This window comes from Melospiza melodia, chromosome 16 (genome assembly GCF_035770615.1).
Source record: "Melospiza melodia melodia isolate bMelMel2 chromosome 16, bMelMel2.pri, whole genome shotgun sequence".
Lineage (NCBI taxonomy): Eukaryota > Metazoa > Chordata > Aves > Passeriformes > Passerellidae > Melospiza > Melospiza melodia.
The window spans coordinates 3036840-3057385 of NC_086209.1; the positions used below are offsets into that span (position 1 = coordinate 3036840).

General features: G+C 45.2%; 1 protein-coding gene across 3 annotated transcripts; it reads right to left on the reverse strand.

Annotated features, from left to right (window-relative positions):
• Window positions 1-1517: 1517 nt before the first annotated feature.
• RLIM (ring finger protein, LIM domain interacting) lies at window positions 1518-18520 on the reverse strand. 3 transcript variants are annotated; one of them, XM_063170318.1, is made up of 4 exons: window positions 18469-18520; window positions 9159-9347; window positions 8252-8335; window positions 1518-7422 (listed from the first exon to the last, which is right to left on the reverse strand). In XM_063170318.1, exons 2-4 carry the CDS (start codon window positions 9325-9327, stop codon window positions 5894-5896), a joined length of 1782 nt encoding a protein of 593 aa, XP_063026388.1. In that variant the 5' UTR covers window positions 9328-9347; window positions 18469-18520; the 3' UTR covers window positions 1518-5893. The 3 variants fall into 3 exon arrangements, with proteins under 3 accessions (XP_063026388.1, XP_063026390.1, XP_063026389.1); XM_063170320.1 differs by lacking the exon at window positions 8252-8335; XM_063170319.1 differs by lacking the exons at window positions 8252-8335; window positions 18469-18520 and adding an exon at window positions 13754-13772.
• Between the last annotated feature and the right edge of the window lie 2026 nt (window positions 18521-20546).

Genomic DNA, 20546 nt, shown 5'->3' on the forward strand with positions numbered 1-20546 from the left:
TGAAAACTAGGGTTAATTTTCTCTATATAGATTTATTGTAAGAGTTTAGGGAGCCACAACACAGCTGAGTTTAGATTTATTGTGGTAAAAGTCCCAGAACAGGTTCAATCACATTTGAAATAGCTGGGAAGGGCAAGGAGGAGCAGCTAGCCTGTGCTACTCTCCCCCCTTCTCTTTTCAAACATTCCATGCCACAGAAAAAGGAGAAGTCCCAAAAGGATGGCTATTCCTGCTCTGGGATGCACAAGGTCACCAAACACAACCTTTCTCCTCCCAGCCAGCAGCAGGACCAGCAAAGCAGCCAAACATTCCCCTGAGAGGTCTGGATGTGCCATGGAAATATATCCTGAAGGGAGGAGTAAGACAACGTAAAAGGTTACAGAGTTTAAGCACCAAGAGGGAGGAACAAGGTTATATAAAGTTTTACAGGTCAGGACAAAGACCTCAAATATATTAAAGAAAATAAACAGAGGGATGAAGTCAGCCACACACGAGCGCCAAGGCTGGCTTGGGCTCTTCAAGCAGTTCTGGGGTTGATTGAGAGTTTTTGAGGAACAAATCCAGGGTTACCCAAACTGAAGGAGATCCTACAGGGAGATGAGGGGCTGGAGACAGCTACCAGGCAAAGAGCTCCTGACACACACAGTGTGGGAGTCACTCATGAATAGTCACCAAAATCAAAGCTACACCTGTGTTAAACACCCAGTTTCAGACTGAACTGAATTCTCTAAGAGCAAGAAGCATGTGGGAATGAGAAAAATCCCCTTTATCCAAGAGCTGTCCCTCTGGAGAGTGAAGCTGGAGCAGAATCCCAACTCCCTGCATCCCTGGAGCAGCCCACACCTTCTCCTTGCTGGAGAAGAGCATTGCTGGCAGTGCTGAGGAGCATCAGCCCAGCTGTGGCACTGAGCCCCTGCCCTGGCACCCAAAACTGTGGGTGCCAATCCCTTTTTCAGGGACACAGCACCTTCCTGTCCCCTTCTGCACCAATGCCATTGCACTGCTCTCAGTGAGCAGCTCCCATTTCCTACCCGAGGAATGGGATTGAGGTGGGGGAAGCACAGATAATAAATACAGCTTCCCACACCCTAAAAAACTTCCTTCCCACTCTACTAAGTGTTTGCACATACCTCAGCTGCTAATTTTAGGACAGAGCTTTAAGCCAGATGTGAGACTCTCCCTGAATCCTGGCTGCATTTGCAGAGACTCAGCCCTGCCAGCCCTGCACGGGGCCCAGCTTCTCCTTGGGAGACAACCTGGAGAGATGCTGCTTTTGTATCCTGCATTATCCACTGCCAGATTGACAAAGTCTGGGACACAGAGGTATTTATTTCTTTGGTTTTATGTCCTAATGCAATAAATTCTTCCGAGGAGTTAATTCTGTACCATTCCAGCTCCTTCCTACCTCAAGGGGAAAGATGTATGGAGGAAACAAATTCCTGCCACATCCACTGCTGCGTGCTCCAGTGCATTCCCACCGTAAGAATAAACCCAAGCAGTGATGATCCAGCACAAAATGAACACTTCATGCATTTTATTGAGTCTATTTAAATTTGCATTATAACACCTTACATAGGGAACAAACTCCTCCTAAGTGTTAGCTGGCAAACCTGGTCAAACTGTGTCCAACAACCTCTGAGTACCAGTTTGTATTAAACAAGTCTAGTATAAACAAATGTAAAGCACTGTTAAAAGAAAAAAAAAAGTAAAAAATAATAAAGAAAAGTGTTACATTCACAGTGGAATTCAGGGCTTCCCAACCAACAGCCTTCCCAGCAGAATGAAATTCAGAAAGGGGCTCAAATATTCTAGCTAAAGGGAATAAAACCAGATATAAATCAAATAAATTCAATGTTATGTTTCCTCATAAGACAAAAGAGATACAGTCTATCTGAGAGGTTGGGAAGCCCTGGTATAACAGATGCAAACCTCTTTTTTTTAACACACCACCACTCATTTGTACTTTGGGTATGTTACCATTAATTGTGTCTCTTCAGCCTCCTGCTTGCCCCCCTAATCGAGGATAAACAAAAAGCCTACTGTACATAAGGGCTGGAAATATTTCTGAAGTTGTTATAAATTCCCTCCGTGTGGCTCCAAGCCAGGGTTCATGCAAAGCTCCTCCTCCTGGGAGCAGGCAGAGGAGCAGGCAGACATTTCCATAGCCAGGCAGCTCCTGGGCTCCCCAGAGCCCTTCCCAGAGCAGGACAGAGCGATCCCAAATGAGGGGTGACAATGAGGGACGGAGGCTCCTGCTGTGGTGTGGAGATTCAGAACCCCCTCAGCCCTACGTGCACCTCTCCTCACCCTGCATCATCCATCCCCTCGTTGTGGTGAGACCACTGGGTTGTGGGGACAACTCTTTATCCACCGTGGATCCATCGGGAAAGGGGCCCTTGGAGTCCCACATTTGCATAACCCAGACAAGTGACAGGAAACCGGGATGACACTCATTATGGGCCATTGTGCCAGCTCTGGTGGGAAACCCTTCGTCTGCAAGGCGACACAATGGACAATTAGGGTGGGTGTCGTGTCCTGCAGCTGCTTCCTACAAAAGGCCCTTCAAATTCCCTGATTTCTATGCACGAAGTACCTACACAATCAAACAGTTTTTAAAACAACTCAACTGCCCCCAAGTTCTCTGCAAAAAACCCGACTTGTCCGAAGGAAAAATATGCACGTGAAAGGGAAACCCAATCAGCACCAGGAATTCAGACTTTTCACAGATAAAGCTCCCCCCGTCCCAAAAAAATTAAGGTGAGCACCCACAAGTGTGTGTTTGCTCACAACGTGAGTTAAAATATGAACTAACAGCAACTCGTAACGAATGTAATTATTAAAACTGTGTTTGCCACAAGGCTTTGGCCGGGTGACCGCTGTCATTGCTGTGGGTAGGGGTCTGTCCTGTCAGAAAGGAACGAAGCTCACGCACCAGGGATTCCCAGGAGGAGTGTGGCCATTTGGGAAAACACCCCATGCCGAAATGACAAGGAGAACCCTTCAGAACCAAGGTAAAAGCTGCGGATCCTGCAAGGAATGCCGCTGGTGCTGAAGGCAGGTCCCACACGGTGGCACTGTGAGCCAGCCCACAGCGCACACGGCTCTGGCTCTCCAAAGCCACCAATCCTACAAATCAGCCCTAATACGTGCCAAAACTCGCCCTTTTAACCCTTCACACCCCTCCAGTGAAGATGCTGAGTCCCTCCAGAAATATAAAAAAATACTAAGGGAAGAGCTAAATACACATGCTCGCTATCAAAATAATTCATGAAATGTAAATTAGTCTAATTATGAAAGTGTTTCACATTTTGTAAGCAACCGAAATGTTAATATTGGCTTTTCCTAACTCCAATCTAAATTTAGATAAATAGAAATTTAATTACCCTAATTAACGGAGCTACAGAAAGAAGTTTTTGCTGCAGACAATGAGCCCCCAGCCCCTTTAGCACACTCAGTGCTGTGAAAGGCAGACAAACCATGGAGAACCATCAACATACCTTAAACTGAGATTAAATTATTTGTTCTTGGTACCGTTTGGGAAACCTCCAATATTGTATTAGTTGCTCTTGTTACAGAAAGACAAAATGTTAAGACATGCCATAAGCTGTAACAAAACTGTTGTTTCGGGGCAGTTTTACCAGGGTGGAAATTCATGGAGAAGGTGGGGTGACAGGTACCACAGCCATGCTTTGTGTGGGTTTGGGAAAATGGGCTCCCTTCCTGGTGGCCACCACCTCTGCTCTGAGATGAACATCTCTGGCTTCCAACATCTAACATGGTACTCATGTAGAGAGGGTTTTTTTTCCCCTTCTAATTCTATGCTCTGTAAGTCTGGAAACTGCAACTGAGAGCGAGTATTTGCTCTGTGAAATTCAGAAGTGTTATTTTGCTGTGAAAATTTGGCACAGAGAAACCAGCACCCAGAATCAACAGCCAACTCCAATTTTACAGTGCTGTGCATCCAAGGAAAAAGCCAAGCCCGTGAGCTGACTGATTGTTCTGTTCCCAAGGAACCCTGGTGCCCCTCTGCCATGATGGTGTGTCCCACCAGGAGGAGAGAGCTCAACAGCCACTCAGGGCTTCCCACTGAAACAGCACAAAATGTACATGGAGAAAAAAAAAACCAGAATTTTGGGGTGCTGTGGAATCCTGAACTAGGTGATGAGATGTTAAAATGGCTTAGAGCAGCAATTATAGTTTATGCACCCACCACTATAAAACACCAAAAATGTGTTTTAGTTAGGAAAAAAGAGATAGGCCAGCTTTGGTTTTGTCATCTGAGGAACAAACATTTCCCATCCAGCCAGCAAGAGCAGCTCATATCCCTTCAGAACTACTGCCCTGGAGTGGAAATTAATAAAAACCCCTTTCCTACTGCACATGTAAGCCAGGAAAAACCCAAAACCTTGGAGAATAAAACAAAGAAGGGGTCAGTGAGGGTGAAGGATGTTTCCCCACACACACACTGATGAGAGTTGAGGTACATTCTCCAATTCTCAACTGCAACATGTCACATACATAATTTTAAAAGTAAATTCATTTTCATTCTGTCCAATAGGAATATAAAGAGCTTGTTTTTACTGTTAGTGTCAAGAATCTCCTACACATTTAAGTGCACTCATTTTCAAATGTAACCCAATATGATGTGCTTTCCAGTTATTCCCTGAGGCACCTGCAGCACAGGCTACCAACACCAGACCACTCAACACATCCAGAGGTTACCAGTACAGCTGAAGCTTGTGAAGAACTAAAAACCAACCTGTCCATACTTGTTTGATGAAGTTACAACACTGCCTCAAAGATTGAGAGGAAAAGCTGATAGAAAAATTGGGCACAAACCTCAGTGAACAAGGCAGTACACACAGGTTTGTATTATTCCATATTTGCAACCATACCAAGAAATAACCAGCCATTAGAACAGTTTCTAATTTTTATAATCTTTTTTTTTTTTTTTGGTGGCATTACTGAGCCAAAACACTGCAACTATAACATTTAATTTCCGGTTTTTAAAATGCAATTAAATGTCTAATCCAACTGTTTTTATGTTACAGTAGCTGTTCACATAAATAGTACAGATATGCACTGCTCTTGACAGGTACACAGTCACAAAAGCAGCTCTCTCGTGTTCAGTTTGCTCTCTGTGTAGTGGGGGTTGTATGAAAAGCATTCTTGATTTCTAAGCATGGTACAATTTTAATTCTTAATGCGTTAGTACAACAGTGCATTGGAAAAGTACTGAGCTTCTACAAAAAAGCTTTACAATTTTAAAACAGATTTTTTTTTCCTTTATTTAAACAAGCATAGGCAATTCTTATATTTCCACAACAAGATAAATATCCCAATTACGCTAACAGCTCATCCTACAGCGTGCCATAGTGATGGGGAAAGGGCTAACATTAGTGTTATTTACACAGACATGTCCAATATTAACCCAGGAGGAAAATTAAAAGTATGTTCAAATGTGCAATTAAATTAATATTATTTTTCCAGACAGTTGGATTTCTTGCAAAAATTCCTCTATGACTCATGGACACTGAGCTGGGATAACTTCTCAAATAACTCCTCAGAAGCACAATCTTGAGGAAAAACTGTTTATTGGGCTGGGAAGGAGAAAGAACTTAATATCTTCACAAAGAAAAAAATATTTTGAAGTGGGGAGATGTCTTTGGACAAGTGAAATTGAACACCCAAACCGACTAGAACTCGAAAAACCTAATTAAAGAAATTTTCCAATTCCCAAATCTTGAATCCAGAGAAAACGCTTTCAATGAGGGAAGATTCACTCCGAGTCATTACTATACATTGAGGTACCACTCAAAAAGTGGCCATAAAGGAAGTGACTTCTTTGCCCATCACTATCACACCGGCTGCCTGGCCATCACTCAGCTCTGCCTCAGACCACGCTCTCCCTGTTGCCAGAGGCCAGCACTGCCCTGCGGCAGATGGGGCAGGTGGAGTTCTCGGACAGCCAGCGGTCGATGCAGTGCACGTGGTACTCGTGCGAGCACGGCAGCTTGCGGAGCTTGTTGCCCTCCGTGTACTCGGTGATGCACACGCTGCAGGTTTTCAGAGCGTCGCTCTCACCAAAATTCCTCATGGCTAGGTTGTCAATTTGTTCTTTGGTGAGTCCTCTGGGTTGGTCGTCGTCATCTTCGTTGAGTAAGAAAAACTGTGCAAGGCTAAGGAATGGTAGAGAACCGCTTTCTTCAAAAGTGACCGATCCCCTCATATTGCGGCCTTCCCGCCTGGCACCAGATGTGGAGCTGGCCTCGTGCCCACCCTCGTACACCTCCCCTGAGCTGACATCTGCATTCTCATTGCCCGAGGCGCCCCCGCTCTGCGGCTCGGCAGTCTCCGCGTTGTGAAAGGGAGTCGACCCACTGGAATCCGCATCGTTATCGCTGTACATGAAGTAGCTGAGCTCCCCGAAGCCCGTCATGATCTGCCTCAGCATGGTCTGGATGGCGACCGACGTGGTCTCGCTGAGGCCTGTGTTCAGGATCCTGCGGATGGGGATCCTGATGGTGCTGACGTAAGTTCTCACGCCGGCGCGCTCCGAGCGGGAGAAGGTGCGCCGGAAGCCGCCGCGCTCGCTCTCGTAGGTGACCGTGTTGTTGGGGGTCTGGGAGCGCGAGCGGGTCCTGTTGGCGATGCTGTCCCTCTGCCGGTACTCGCCCGGGCGAACTCTTCTCACCTGCAGGTCCAGCACTATGGTGGGAGGCCTCTGCCCAGGAGCCGTGGACTCGCTGGCGCCGGTGCTTTCTGAAGAACCCGCTGCTTGAGGAGCAGGCCTCGTCTCAGGAGGGGCAAACAGAACTGCATTTTCACTTGGCACCTCAGTCCCCACTGTGTGCTGCCTTAACGTCACGTGCTGCCTGGTTCTAGAGCTGCCCTCAGCCTCGCCCGCTGAGGAGTGGTCAAGTGTTTGAGATGATGTGTTGTGATGAGACCTGCGAGGGGCCTCGCTCACTGCATTAATAGGTGACCTACTTCTATCAGTCCTAGCCCGCGTCCGCCGCTGCTCTGGACTCCTACTCCTGGCTCTCCTCTGCCCTCTAGGAGGGGAAGCCGCCTCAGCTGTCAGCTCCTCCGCACTGCTCCTTTCTGATCCAGGCTGCCTTACAGATGGTGATTCAGACCTTGGAATTTCAGAGTCACTTTGGCTGTTTTCCAAATCCTCCCCATTGGAAGGCTCTACAGATGGCTCACTCTCAGTTTCTGGATTCGTGTTCCCATTATTACGGTTGACATTTATTTCCAAACTGAATCTGAAGTCGCCGCTATTTGGGTTAGTCCGGCTCACTGCTCTCCAGGACTGGTTTCCTCGCTGCCCGCTCCGTGTCGTATTTCCAGTCTGTCGGACTGAATTAAGCCAGTCTATTATAGAATCTCCATTTGAAACATCTTCTGCGGACTCTGCACCTGTGAAAAAGACAGGGAACTACCAAAATTAGAGTACTGAGCTAATTTTGGAGCCATCTTTTCCAAGAACATAACTGCTTAGCTTAACAAGTGACAATTTAGAAGTGCTGAATCCTACCGAGTGCTACTGTGGTTTCACAGGCAGTGTGACAATTCTGTAACTACCAGAGCTCTTCTAAGGGAGCAGGAGTGGACATTGCTCTAATATGCACAGATAGGCTGCAGCCATCACAGAGCAAACAAGTCATCAAAAGAACATGTATTTTCTATCATAAGTAAATGGAAAGTCACATGTCAGGTGGCATAACACATCAATACTCTGTGTTTTCCTTTCCAAACAATTAAGTGATCAATTGACCATGAAACGGAGAATTAAGGCTGTCCTGAACCTTCACCTGCAGAGCTTTATAGCAAATCTGTCTCACTGAAGAATGAACCCGTGGTCAGGTCTGAGCATCCCCCACCAACCACTACAGAAGGGTGAAAACAAAAGCAATGCAGCATCTTTGGAAGGGAAGAATTAAAAAAGAGGAATTGCCAAAAAGCATCCCAGAAGGGAGCAGACAGAAAGGCAATCTTAAAAAAAAATGAAATAAAAAGAAAGAAATAAACCTAAGCAAAACTTTATTCTGATAGAAGTAAGAGATGTGTTATGAATGAAATCTGTCCCAAACTGACCTCTGCAGCAGATATCAGACATAAGGTTCACTGAGTTTTGAATCAAAGCTCACCTTGCACCTGCCTAGGCTTAACTTGTTCCACTCCTGCACTCAAGTTAAGGTCCGTATGGGGTGCTAAAGTTAAGAGTTTTCACAAATACTGTATATACCTCTATTCTCATCACTGTTTTGCTGTGGCGGACCTTCTTTAACTTGGTGTAGCCTTCTCAGCAACTCTTCTTCAGTAATTTCACCTTAGAAAATAAGCAAAATTTTCCAAAAATATTTCCAAATCATATATGTATGGCAAGCATTATCAAAAGCTTCTAAAGAAGGTACAAGCCACTGCTTGTGTTCTGTCTAATTAATTCCTGCCATAATGGCACTGCCAAGCACAGTGCTAAGGGGAAGTTCAGACACTTTAGCACTGTTGTCCCAAGTAAGTTTTCCTGAAGCTGAAATACCCAACAGTTCCATCCTATTCAAGAGAGATGTGCTCTCTGGTTCTGTAACCTTGACAGCTGAGCAGCAATTTTTGTCATCCTACACCCATTAGGGTGTCCAGCATGAAATATTTGAGGTTAACACTTCCACGAGCAGGAACAGAAGGTTTAAATAACTTGAGTCATGATTTGAATTAGGTATCAACCTATGAAGAGGAAGTTTAAACACGTTGATTGAGAGCTGACATCAAAATGTCCATGCAGAATCTCATACCAGACTACTTACCCTGGTTACAAACTCCAAACCTCACCTGCACAAAGTCTGCACACAGAGGCTTAAAGGAGATTTGTTGTCCATCTAAGGGTTCATAACTAGAACTGGCTCAAATCTGGGTGCTCCTGCCAAGTTGTGCAAACACCAGACTTTTGTATCTGATGAATCCACACCATCCTATGTCTCCACAAGTCAAGGGACCACTTGAATTTGAATGTGCACAAACTAGCCAGAAGCTACTTCCTACCACGGAACACAGCTGCACACACAGACGGGTGAAAGGGCTTCAGGGGAACAGAAAATGACACAAATTTCCTACAAGCAACTCTAGCAGGATGGACACAGGCAAGCATTACCTACCTGGTGTTCCTAGCAAATTGTTATCTCTCATAAGCCTGTAGTCCTCTTCACTCAGGTTGTTCACAAACTGATAGAAAGCTTCCTCTCGGTCTAACCGATCCAGCTGGCTCTGACGTTGGGCTTCTGACTGATCAATACTTCCTTTATCACCAGAATCTGAGCTTTCCATCTTGATGAGTAGAAGAGTACCTAAAAAAGGAGAGAACAAAGCCTTCATGAGAGCAGTGAAATACAGCATGGAATTTATGCATGTGAGTCCAGTACAAGAGTGAAGTACAGGTTAAAGCAGTTTGTTAATGAAGCTTTGGTTAGGATCAGGTTCATCCCCACAGGGATCAAAAACAAAGCATGAACCTCCTCAAGAAGTACAAACAAAACTGATGCCCAAATACTCATCAAAGCAGCAAGATGAACACAGAATATCATCTGCCATAAGCCTTAGAGCCCATCTTTGAATTCACATAGTAAGTGACCGTGATTATCTGCTTTTTGCATAAAATATTCCTGATATCACAACTGCCTCTCCAAGCAGCCTTACAGAAGTGTAGTACAAGGCATAAGCCATCCTTGATTGTGCACTCTGAGCACAGGATTAGGTGTTCCTTGCCTTTTCCTGCCTGCTACAGAAACATCCTCTTCACCATACTAGTGAATTTTAACAGAATGAAGTGGTTATGAAGAACTCAAATAAAGAAGATGCTGTCGAACCCTGTGCACAAAAAAAAAAGGGACAGGTTCTCATTCCCTCAAAAAACAAAAAGAGTTTGTAAAATCAGCTTTATAGTTTTACATCAAGGGAGGAATTTGCTTTCAAGTTTCAGCTTTTACTGAACTACTGATGTTGATGAGCAAATTTCCAAGACAAAACTCCAGCATATACCAGCTACACTACTGCTTTAAAGAGCTGTCTTCCAGGCTGCATATTTTAAAATATAACCTTCTCATATTGTTTTTCATTTGGATGAAATACTTGACAATGTCTCTCTTTCAAGGAAAATGATCGATTAATGCTGTATCTGATAAATATTGTAAAGAACAATGCAAATGCAGGAGACATTCTGGCACTGGCTGTGCCATGCAAATGCATCAAATGAAGATAAAATAACCACTTTCCTTGATCACTCTGCCTCACTACTCACAGCACCAGGAATTTTCCTGTACAACTGGTAGAATCTAGTTACTCAGAGGTGATTAAGAAGCTAATCCTCTGCATGCTAAAAAGCTCTGCAATAACATTCCCCATCAGAAAACATTCCTTTCATTTAAACCATACTTCAAGTGACATGGAAATACTGGAAGAATAAAGCTTTTCTGCTTCTCACTGGAAAATTTCCAACACTTAGACATCTGTCTAGTGCAAAAAGCATCTTTTTTTGGTTTGTCAGCACAGCTGTCAAGTCAACACTGCCCACAGTTTACATTAGTGCTTCTCCAGAAGAGCAGCACTGCAGGATCTCCACGGGCACTTTATTTCAGCTGCTATGGTGAAAATTAAAGTGCACCAATCACCTCGGTGTGCAGCACCAGAAAAATTCCACAGGATAGGACATCCCATTATTGCAGACTTGAAAATTATGAAACTGCTGTTCTGACCCTCTTTGTCTTCAGTTCTAAAGCAGCAGAACTTGAATTTAAGTTAGTGATATTAACTTATTGCCACTCGGGGCTGCCGGTGCTGTTTGGGTCTCTGAATTTCTGTCACTTTACCAAAGCTGTTACACCCTTTTTTCAGCAATCAGGAAGCAGCAGCAATTCCCAGAGTCACTCCTGAGTCAGATGGGAGCCTATCAGCTTTCTCTGCATTTCTAAATCCCTGAAGCAATCTGAAGACTGCAGACTGGCATGTGACATGCGAGCGTGGTGTGCTGTGACGTGCTGTTAAACACCGATAAATGACCCCGTTCACAGGACAGTTGAGCAATACTTTCTGCAGGTGTGTTCAGCTCTGACCCGGCTCGCTTAGGAAATCCCTGTGCCCTTCACATGCCAGGCACGTATTTCTAGTGAGAACACAGCTTCAGTCAACTTTTTTTACAAGCTTTCTGCAGCAGAATTATTATTTCAAGTACCATTATTTAAAGACACGCTGGAGAAGATACTTTTAAAGGCAGCTCTCACCGGTTCTGGTAATATCTGAATAAAAGTCTCAAGCAGAATGAGAGACTTGCATTCAAAATAAAACCTTGAAATGCATCAGTTCTTTGGGAATACACATCAAACTTGGAAACACGTGGAATGTCTTCAGAAAGATGGTAATATTAACACCTTTATAAGCATTAGACCAATTCTTCAACAGCTCTTAGAACAGAAAGATGCACTACACGTACAAAACATAACATTTGTTTACTACTTATTTACTACTTTTAAGTGAAAATGCTTGCAGGCACCTTGGCTATCTAATGCCTACGTGATGCAAAGATATTTGCCTATTCTATCTCAGAAAATAAAGGTGCACCATTCTCGGTCAGGGAAAAAGGGAGAGTCAAAACAAGTCAAATGAGGGGGGAATTTAAAATCTCTTCTTCACCAACAGGCTGATGTACAGTTCAGTGGGTGATTCTTTAGGAAATGCTTGGGATAAGGCAGTACTATTGCCAGGTTTGCTCCTCTTTTCTCCTCCTTCATCTCCTATCTTCCCTCTTAAACCATAAAATCAGCTAATGGCCACAGCAGAATAGAGTTTACTGCTCAGAGGTGGGATGAATGAAGAATTTAATTTACACGAGGACTTTTCTGCCAGTGACAAATTGCTGTATTTTCCTATTGCAAGCTACTCACAGGTTACACCAGTCCCCTGTATCCAGATTTCAGGATCCCAGAAATGCTGTGCATCTCTCTGGGATGTTTACACTGATGGAAATACAGATGGCACAGAAACACACGAGCAACAACACATTCTCCCTACGAGACTGCAGACAGCAAATGGGATGACACACTTCAAACCAGAGCTCTGATATTGAAACCAGCAAATGAAACCCAGGATTTCTATCCCAAGGCTTCTGCTGCTTTCTATCTCCTCCCTGTGCCCTCAGCTCATTGTGCACATTGTCCAACAAAAGCCTCACCTCCCAGGCTGCTGCAGAGCTCTCCATGGCCGCACTGAACCTACTGGAATGTTTAGACTGCTCCTGCCTCAGCACAGCTCCACAGAGCCCATGTGGCTGGACAGCAGGATTTCCAGGGTGGGAGTTACCATGGCCCTGCACACAGAGGCAGAAACAACTTGAAATTCTGCCCCTCAGGATGCTGCTCTCAGCTCACACCCTGCAGGCAATTAAGACTGGCTGAAGGAAGCCAGTAACACAGGGAAGCCTGATGAGGGAAAACCAACAGGTGTACAACAAAATAACCAACATTTGGCTATCTAATAAGCTAGTACAGTTCAACTCTGCTTTTCTTTCTTCCAGTGTAAGGCTTTGTTCTTATCCAAGCTGAAAGATTCAGAATTTCCTCCTTCAGTGTCCTTCCTTGTCAGCACTGAGTTGACACAGGGTGGGGAAGGTCACAACTACAAGCAGGAAGTTCAGACCTGCTGGTTATTGCCAACTTCAGCTGAGATAGCCAGGTATGAAAGTCTCCTTACAGGGAGGTGAGGGGGTGACCACCTAAGGACTGCACAGAGCAGGAGAATCAGAGACAGGATAAACAATTTTCTCCTTGAAAAAAACCCCCAAAATTCTTCAGCAGCTTGAATATCCAGACAAGAGTAACTACAGTGAATTCTTAATTGTGTTCCCATCCTGCCACAAATCAGAAAAGTATCTTCCCTGCAGTTATGCTTCAACAGCCTCAGAGATTTCCAAGCACAAATGACTGCCTGTGTCCCCACTGCTGCTCCAGACTGCAGTAAGCCCACAAAAGCTATTGTTTGTTACATTCTTCTAGTTCAAGAGGAAGCAATACTGTGGGTTGTTTGATAGGGACAATTTAAGAGTACTGGATATTCCCTGAATAATACAAAGTTATCATTCTTACAGCGTAAGAAATATTTTGGTTTTTTTCATGCCAGGTTGTTTGTAAACTAAATCCAGTCAGGAATGTGCTACTGCCTCAAATCTAGTGGGACAGCAAGCAGGGATAACATGTGTGTGTCACCATTTACCTTCAGCAGCAACACAGCCTGTCTCCATATTGCACTGCACTTGTGGGCTACAGGATTCTTCCCAGAAAAAGCATTAATGGACCATAACACACAGTAATAAATCTCTAGTTCTTCCTCCTTCAATAATGTCTAATACCTCCTGACATTAGCTACCTGAATTGAACACCAAGACATTACCTTAGCCTGCATTCCTGGGTTTTTTTACATTTAAAAGAAATCCCATAAAACATTACAGGTCTCATTAAACCAACTAGGCAGAACTCAGAAAATCTGACAAACCCTGAAATCACTAATTGGCAGGGTTAAATGAAAAAGCGACACCTTAAAATTCAAATTTTCATTAGATTTATGGGGCAATCCTCAAATTTTTACAGGACAAGACATGGAATTTAATTAAACTGAAGAAACAACCCAGCTGCTCATGAGTCAGGTGTGCAAGAAGAAGTTCCTCCAGAACTCCCCCATGTCAGTGATACTGGTATTTCAACCTCACCTGAGAAACTCTTGTGACCTGTGTGGCAGGAATGTTTCCTGAGTTACCTCACGTCCCAGCAACACAGTTAATACCTCTGGATAAACAAAAAAGAGGATGGCAGTGTGGGTGTTCCAGAGATGTCCTCAGCAGAAGGCAAACTTCTCATTTATGATTCATACCCTCATCTTAATTAGCCACTCCAACCGGTAGAGCACCTCGCTTGCAGTCTACAGAGCTGAGCAAACCTTGCACTGAAGGGGTGACTCAGGATGGAAGCCAGAAGCTCTTTCTTGTTTGCTTTGTGTCCTTAGAGGCTGTTTCCCTGCCCAGGCTGCAGGAACATGCCTCACAGACACTTCAGCTGCAGACAAGCAGAGCACAGCTGTGTGTCCAAGCTTTCCACGAACTGTGACTTCAGCAGCGCTGCCGTGCCCAGCCAGGCTCGCTCCAATTCCATGTCTCAAATGACACAGGAACAGCAGCTAGAACAGGCAGTGCTCTTAGCCCAGCTCCTTCCAGCACAAACTGAACCCACTTCACACACAGCACTCATCCAACCCACTCCACCTCATTTTCCTAGAAGAATTCAAAGTTGAAAAACAGTTTCCATGCCAGTCAGTATCCAATTTCTCCATGCTCAAAACTAGCTGGAAGTAAGACATAACAGAAACTACATTTTCATCTTAAATATTTCATCACTCAAGTCTGCAAGCTCAAAAGCAGGAGCAAAAACTGTCAGTGAATCCCATCATTAAAGGAAAAAGACACCCTAAGACAGTGAAATGAAAGTTATCTATTTGCATTATACATGGAGCTTCATTATGTCAAGTTTGTTTGGCTTTCTCTTTTTGTGCAGGTGCAAAGCTTCCTGTTGTGATTACACCAAAGGCTTTGATACCACAGGTCCAATACATTCATCTCCATCTTAGAAACAGTAAAAAGGAACAAACTTTTCCAGTTTTCAAGTGGCATCATGAATTTTGGGATTTTTTCCCCCTACTATTGTGGTTTTTTATTTCCACTGTGATGGAACGGCAGATTTAGGTTCTTATTAGCTTTTTAATAAACCTACCTTAAGTTTTAAAATAAAGAATGTCCTCTCCCTATGTCCTCTTTAACTCAAAAGTTATCATGAAACATGCGCCACTCTTGCAAAGCTGGAAAAAGTTTTGTATTCTATGGAAGTGTTCTGTGAAAAGTGCTGTAAAATTTAAATGCTACTTTAACAAGGAGTGTTAAACATTGATTCAGCTTTTTCACTACCCCAGTGTGTTTCAAAGCAAAGGCCCTCAAACAAGATGTCATTCTGAACATACATTTCAAACAACACAAAGCAAATGAATACTTTTGCACAACAGTGGCAGAAAGTTCCACAGAGTAAAAAAAACCCAACAGACCAGAGAGCAAAAACACTTCAGCTGAACCAACTGCTGAGATAAAGAAGAGAAACACTCACAACTCCTGATAAGTCAGAAAGAAGTGAGGAAATCAGGGCAGAGCTTAGCAATTCCAGAACACTGAGAGCATGTGGAACCAAGATGGAGCTCTGAAAATAAAATGCAGTAACAACTGCCAAAATGCTGGGCTTTGCCTTTTATCATCTGCACTTACTAAAACAACACTTCTCACATACAAGTGGAAAATAAAATTAAGATAACACTGCCTCTGCCATCAAATTCAGATAGCACAGAAGAGAAAGCTTGCTGTATATGAGGAGCAGCACGTTTCCAGCACTGCAGTTCATGAAATGATGCTCTTTTTGCCCAGAAATGAGCTTCCTGCTGGGTCAGCAGCAGAAGGCCCACTCTGAACTCAAAAGAAGTAAAGCTGCACACAAGCAACCAGTGCTGACCCTGAGAGACAGGACTGATATCCAAGGACAAGCAGAGTTTTGATTCCTGAAGAAACACAACCTGTGGTTAGTGAAAACCCCAAGCCAATCAACACTCACTGACTTCTAGCTAAAAAAGAAAAAGCCATCTTTAAATTCACTGCAGAATGCTGCTGTCTCCACACAAGTGCTGCTAATGCAGGCCCTGCTAGCAGTGAAAGAGCAACAAGCAGAGAATCAGTGCAGCCACAAGCCACAGAGCAATTCCGACGCGCGCGTTCCTGCTCTCGCCGGTACCCGCGGCCCCACAAACACAGAAGAGGGAAAGAAAACGAAGGCAAATTGATCTGAATTGAAATGGGAATCTGCACCATGAGAATTCCATTTCTGATGGCACCCCAAGGCAGGGCAGCCCCAGCATTTTAACAGGACTATGTGCAGACACCTTGCACATCAAACCCAGAGTGCTCTGAGCACAAGATGATTTTAAATACTGAGCTAAGATAAAATAGGTGCTGGATTTTCCTCTGTTCCATAACCATCAGGTGGTTTTACCAGACCATCCAACCCTGCAGACCTCCCTGAGCCAAAGCTGAGCCCCAACACCGCACAGCAGCCAAAAGCTCCCACCATCATCCAAACCTGAGCAGTCGGAAGGAGACACAGGCTGCTGGTTATGATCTTACCTGCAGCCAGAACCTGTGCAAAGGCAGATCCAGCCCCTGGGATGCTCCTGGCTATCCCCACTCAGCACACAAAGCTCCTGGCTAACTTATGACACTGCTACACTCTTTAGAAGTTTTGCTTTTGAGAAGCACAAGACTCTCATAAAAGTGTCTTGAAGAAGGAAATGTTCACATTTGGTTTTATCCCTTCACTAATAATTTTTGCAGGCTCAGCAGCTGATAAGTTTTCACCAAGACAGAGATTAAACCACAAAACCTTGGATGAACACCCACTAATCATGTCTGGATTTAAGTATTTTAACAAATGGAAACTGAAGTTTTCTACAAAAAAAAAAACCAATTTAGGACACTCCAGTAATATGTTAAGCTACATTAGGCTGGACTTAAATATCTTTAGACTCAAGTAAATGGAGTCAAAACATTATTTTATATTATGCTATGATTGTTAAAGAAATGCACAACACCTCCACTGCACCTGGAATGATTCTGCCAAGATCAAGGGATTTATTTTGATACATTCCCACAGGGAAGAGGAATAAAGGAACAAGCAAGGCAGGTGTATTGATGTAGAGGTATTTTGAAAACATTTCAATCTAAGGATCATGTTAGCCATTCCTCTAAAAAAACTCAGCTACACATGCTGGAGAGCAGGCACTTGCAACACTCTTGTCCAGGAATTCATCCAGTAATATGGAAAATAAATATGATACAGATGGCAACCACTACAGCATGAAAACTACTGGTGTGTGGTTATTTCAGTGAGAAACATTTACCCAGGCAGAGCTGCTGATGAAGGGAACTCTGCAGTTGCTGTGCCTTAGTGGTCTAACATAACAAGAAACCCTTAATTTTATAATGTGTGGTGTGTTTTCCCTTCCCAAGACATCATTCCAAGCTATCATTATTTTAATTCCAAAATGGTAAACCTGTGGAGGGATCAGAGTCAGTTTAAGTGCTAGGTGACCACTACAACAAAACTAAATATCTGACCCTCAATTAACATAATTAACTGCCCAAGAAGCAGCCAACTGTTTATTTGTTTTAGAAAGATTTGACAAGTCACTGCAATTAAAACTCAGGGACAAATTAGTGTCAGAAGTTCTTCTGAACATTTGACAAGTATTTCCAAGCTGAAATTACCCAATACTGCCAACGTGGAGAGGAAAATAAAAGTGATGTGTGATGCTACTATTGGGTATTATCAAGTTTGTATTCTTGTTTAGGAGCTTCTCTGTATCAAGGCTCCACCTTCCTGAGAAACAGCAATAATATACTATTATTATTTTTAAAATTCAAGTTTTTTTGCTGTGAAACCTTTTGTCAGACTTCTAGTGCACACTAAAATCAATACATAATACATTTTATAAACAAACCTTAATCATCACTACGTTATATACATGTATATATATACATACACACTATTATACACACCCTGATATTGCTCCTCAATTAAAGCAGGCCACTCAAGATAAACACATACGTGCAGCTGGACTTGACAAGGGTTTTGAAACGGAGAAACACAAACCTTAAATGCCAACAAACACATTAAAAGGGGCAGGGAAAATCTTGCACAGGAAGCTAAGGTGACAGAGCAAAGATGACGCGCTGAACGGGGGAGAACTGAGCACAGGAATAGCAAACACCACAGGTCTGAACAGGTCACAGGCTGATCCAGAGCTCTGCACAGCAGGAGAGGAAGAGTTCTTCTGGCCTGTGTTCCACGACAAGGCTTCTTGCCCCAAATCCCGGCCTGAATCACGGCCGTGAGGAGCTGCGGCTCCTGCAGCGGACCCTGAACTGCGGACGGGGCCCAGGACAGGGCTACAGCCACCCCCGCCCCCACCCTCCCAAAAGGAGCCTCTTCCAATTCCTGCGGCCAGCCGGACGGTGCCGGGCCCGCCTGGGCTCCCCGGGGGCAGCGCACACCCAGCTCGGGCCCCGGTGGAGATCAGGGCGGCCCGGCCGGGGCAGTGCCCGGGGTGACGGAGCGCGGCCCATCCGGGCACACCCGCGCCCGGACCGCCATCACCGCCCCCCGCTGCCTCACGGCGCCGCCGATGGAGCCTCCCGCGCCCCGCCGAGCCGGCCCCGAGCGGGGGCTGAGGGGCTCCGCTCCCGCCTCCCGCTCCGGGCGGAGGCCGCCGCCGCCTCCCCCGGGCCTGGGCCTCTCCCTTCCCCGGGCCATTTTGAGAGCCCGCCCCCGCCCCGGTGCTCACCGCCCGCCGCCGCCGCCCGCCGCCGGCCCCTCCGGCTGTGGGTGCGCCGCTGCCCGCGCCGCTCGGGGCTGGGTGCCGGCTGTCCGCGCTCCGCCCGTGCCGCTCCGCCGCCGCGCCGCCTCCTGCCCGCTCAGGCGGCCATTTTCTGCTCCATTGTTACCAAGGAACGGGGGGCCGGAAGCGGCCGCCGGCAGCCGGAAGTGGAGGCGCGCGCGGCCCCGCGCAGGCGCGGCCTGGGAGCGCAGCCCCGCCCAGCGCGCGCGGCCCCGGCCCTCAGGGGCCGCCGCCATTTTGGTGCGGGCAAAGGCTGAGGGTGGGGCAGGGCGGGACGGGGATGCCATCTATGGCTGCTCCTCAGCCCACAGCCCCCAGGCAATGTGGAGGGGACGGGGGATCAGCGGTGCCCGCCCGTGGTGCGGCGCAGCAGGAGGGTCCGTGTCCCCGCAGTCCCCTGAGTGTGGGGCTGTTTCATGTCGCCTCAGGTGTCTGCGCGCTGGGCAGAGGGGACTCCGTTTAAGGTCGATGGTGGCCAGCAGTGCGAAAAAAACCAAATAAATACTGGCAGTACTGGCGTTTGTCTGTGTGGATATTCACGCTGCTCTTCCTTCTAACCACGGGCATTCTTCCACCTCTAACCATTGGCATTCCTCCACCTCTAACCATTGGCATTCCTCCCCCTCTAACCAGTGGCATTCTTCCCCTCTATACACGGCCATTACTTTCCCTCCAAGCTTTGGCATTCCTTCACATTGAACCATGGACGTTCCTTCTCCTCTAACTATGGCAGGGTTTCCCCTCTCACCTGGTGTTGTGTACTATGTACAGCCCTATGAAAACTAAGATATTCCTGTTTTCCGATATGAGCCTTAATTAATTGAGTGCCACACTTCCCATGTTATGTACAATCAAGCACTTCTGCAGTTTTCTCCCTCATGGCTGAAATTATCAAAGGCAGCTGAGGTTTGAAAGGTCCCATTTTAATGCCTGAAAAGTCATCTCTTGTGAAGGTCTTGCAAGGAAGTCATCTTCATAATATCCAATACATAAAAAAACCATATTCCTGAGCATTTACACTATTTTAGGAAGCCCACGAGGCACCTTTGTTTCTCCTTTTGGTGGTTCTTTATAAAAATAGTACTGTCAAGTTGAGGGGGGTGTTGCATTTAAAGGTCATGGAAACTGTTGAGTTTCTACTCAACAATACAAGCCCAACTTCTAATGTAAATGAAGTGGTTTCATATATTCACACTTTAAATTTCCCCCAGCAGATTTGAGAACTCAAAGGCAGCCACAGTGTCCAGGCAAGAGAAGATGGAAGGGACAGGTACAGGGCATATTTCTCATCACTTTTACTTGCCACAGCCTGTGACCAGGAAAGGAAGATGCCAAAATCCTTAAGAATGGAGAGCAGGAAGGTATCCCACTTTCATCTGGAGCAGGTGTAGGTTCCCAACTATATTTTTGTATTTTTTTTTTTTTCAAATAACCAGTACATGAAGCAACTGAGTACTGATAAACCACAGAGCTGGAGTGATGGAGAGGTGATCCCTAATACAGCATAAAACTTGCTTGCAGAATATTCACATTTTATGATTTTAAAAGTAAATTGGGGTTAGGAAGAGTGAGTTTACATCAGAGTTTACATCCTTTGCATCATTGCTGAAATTACAGTTAGATTTACTGCAGGGTCAAACCGTGACCTAACAGCTCTGCTTTGACTGTTAAATGTTAGGAAAATTAGAACACAAAACAAAATCAAAAAGAACTGAAACAAAACTAAGAGTAAATTTAATGTCACAAAGCAATTTTTTGGTTTTAATGCACCAAAATATTTGTCACTGGGAAAAGTTGCCTTGCTCCTGACCCATGACAAATGGATGTTTTATGCAGGCAGTGCTCCAACCCCTGCAAATTCCAGTGGCTGGAAAAACTGTATCCCCCAAACAGAGACCCTGTGGCTGAGTGTGCGGGCACTCCTTTATATTTCACAGGCACCTTTGAAAGCTGGCAAAAAATCCATCCCATTGCCAAAGGTGGGTAATTCAGGGTGATGGGCACACAACTGATCCAGTTTATCA

What these genes read in the sequence shown, in the direction of transcription:
- RLIM (XM_063170318.1), bottom strand. Translation starts at nt 9,327, where the DNA reads ATGGAAAGCTCAGATTCTGGTGATAAAGGAAGTATTGATCAGTCAGAA. An exon ending in CAATTTGCTAGGAACACCAG is followed by an intron (nt 8,336 to 9,158) that starts GTAGGTAATGCT and finishes TTATTTTCTAAG; the next exon opens with GTGAAATTACTGAAGAAGAG. An exon ending in AAACAGTGATGAGAATAGAG is followed by an intron (nt 7,423 to 8,251) that starts GTATATACAGTA and finishes TCTTTTTCACAG; the next exon opens with GTGCAGAGTCCGCAGAAGAT.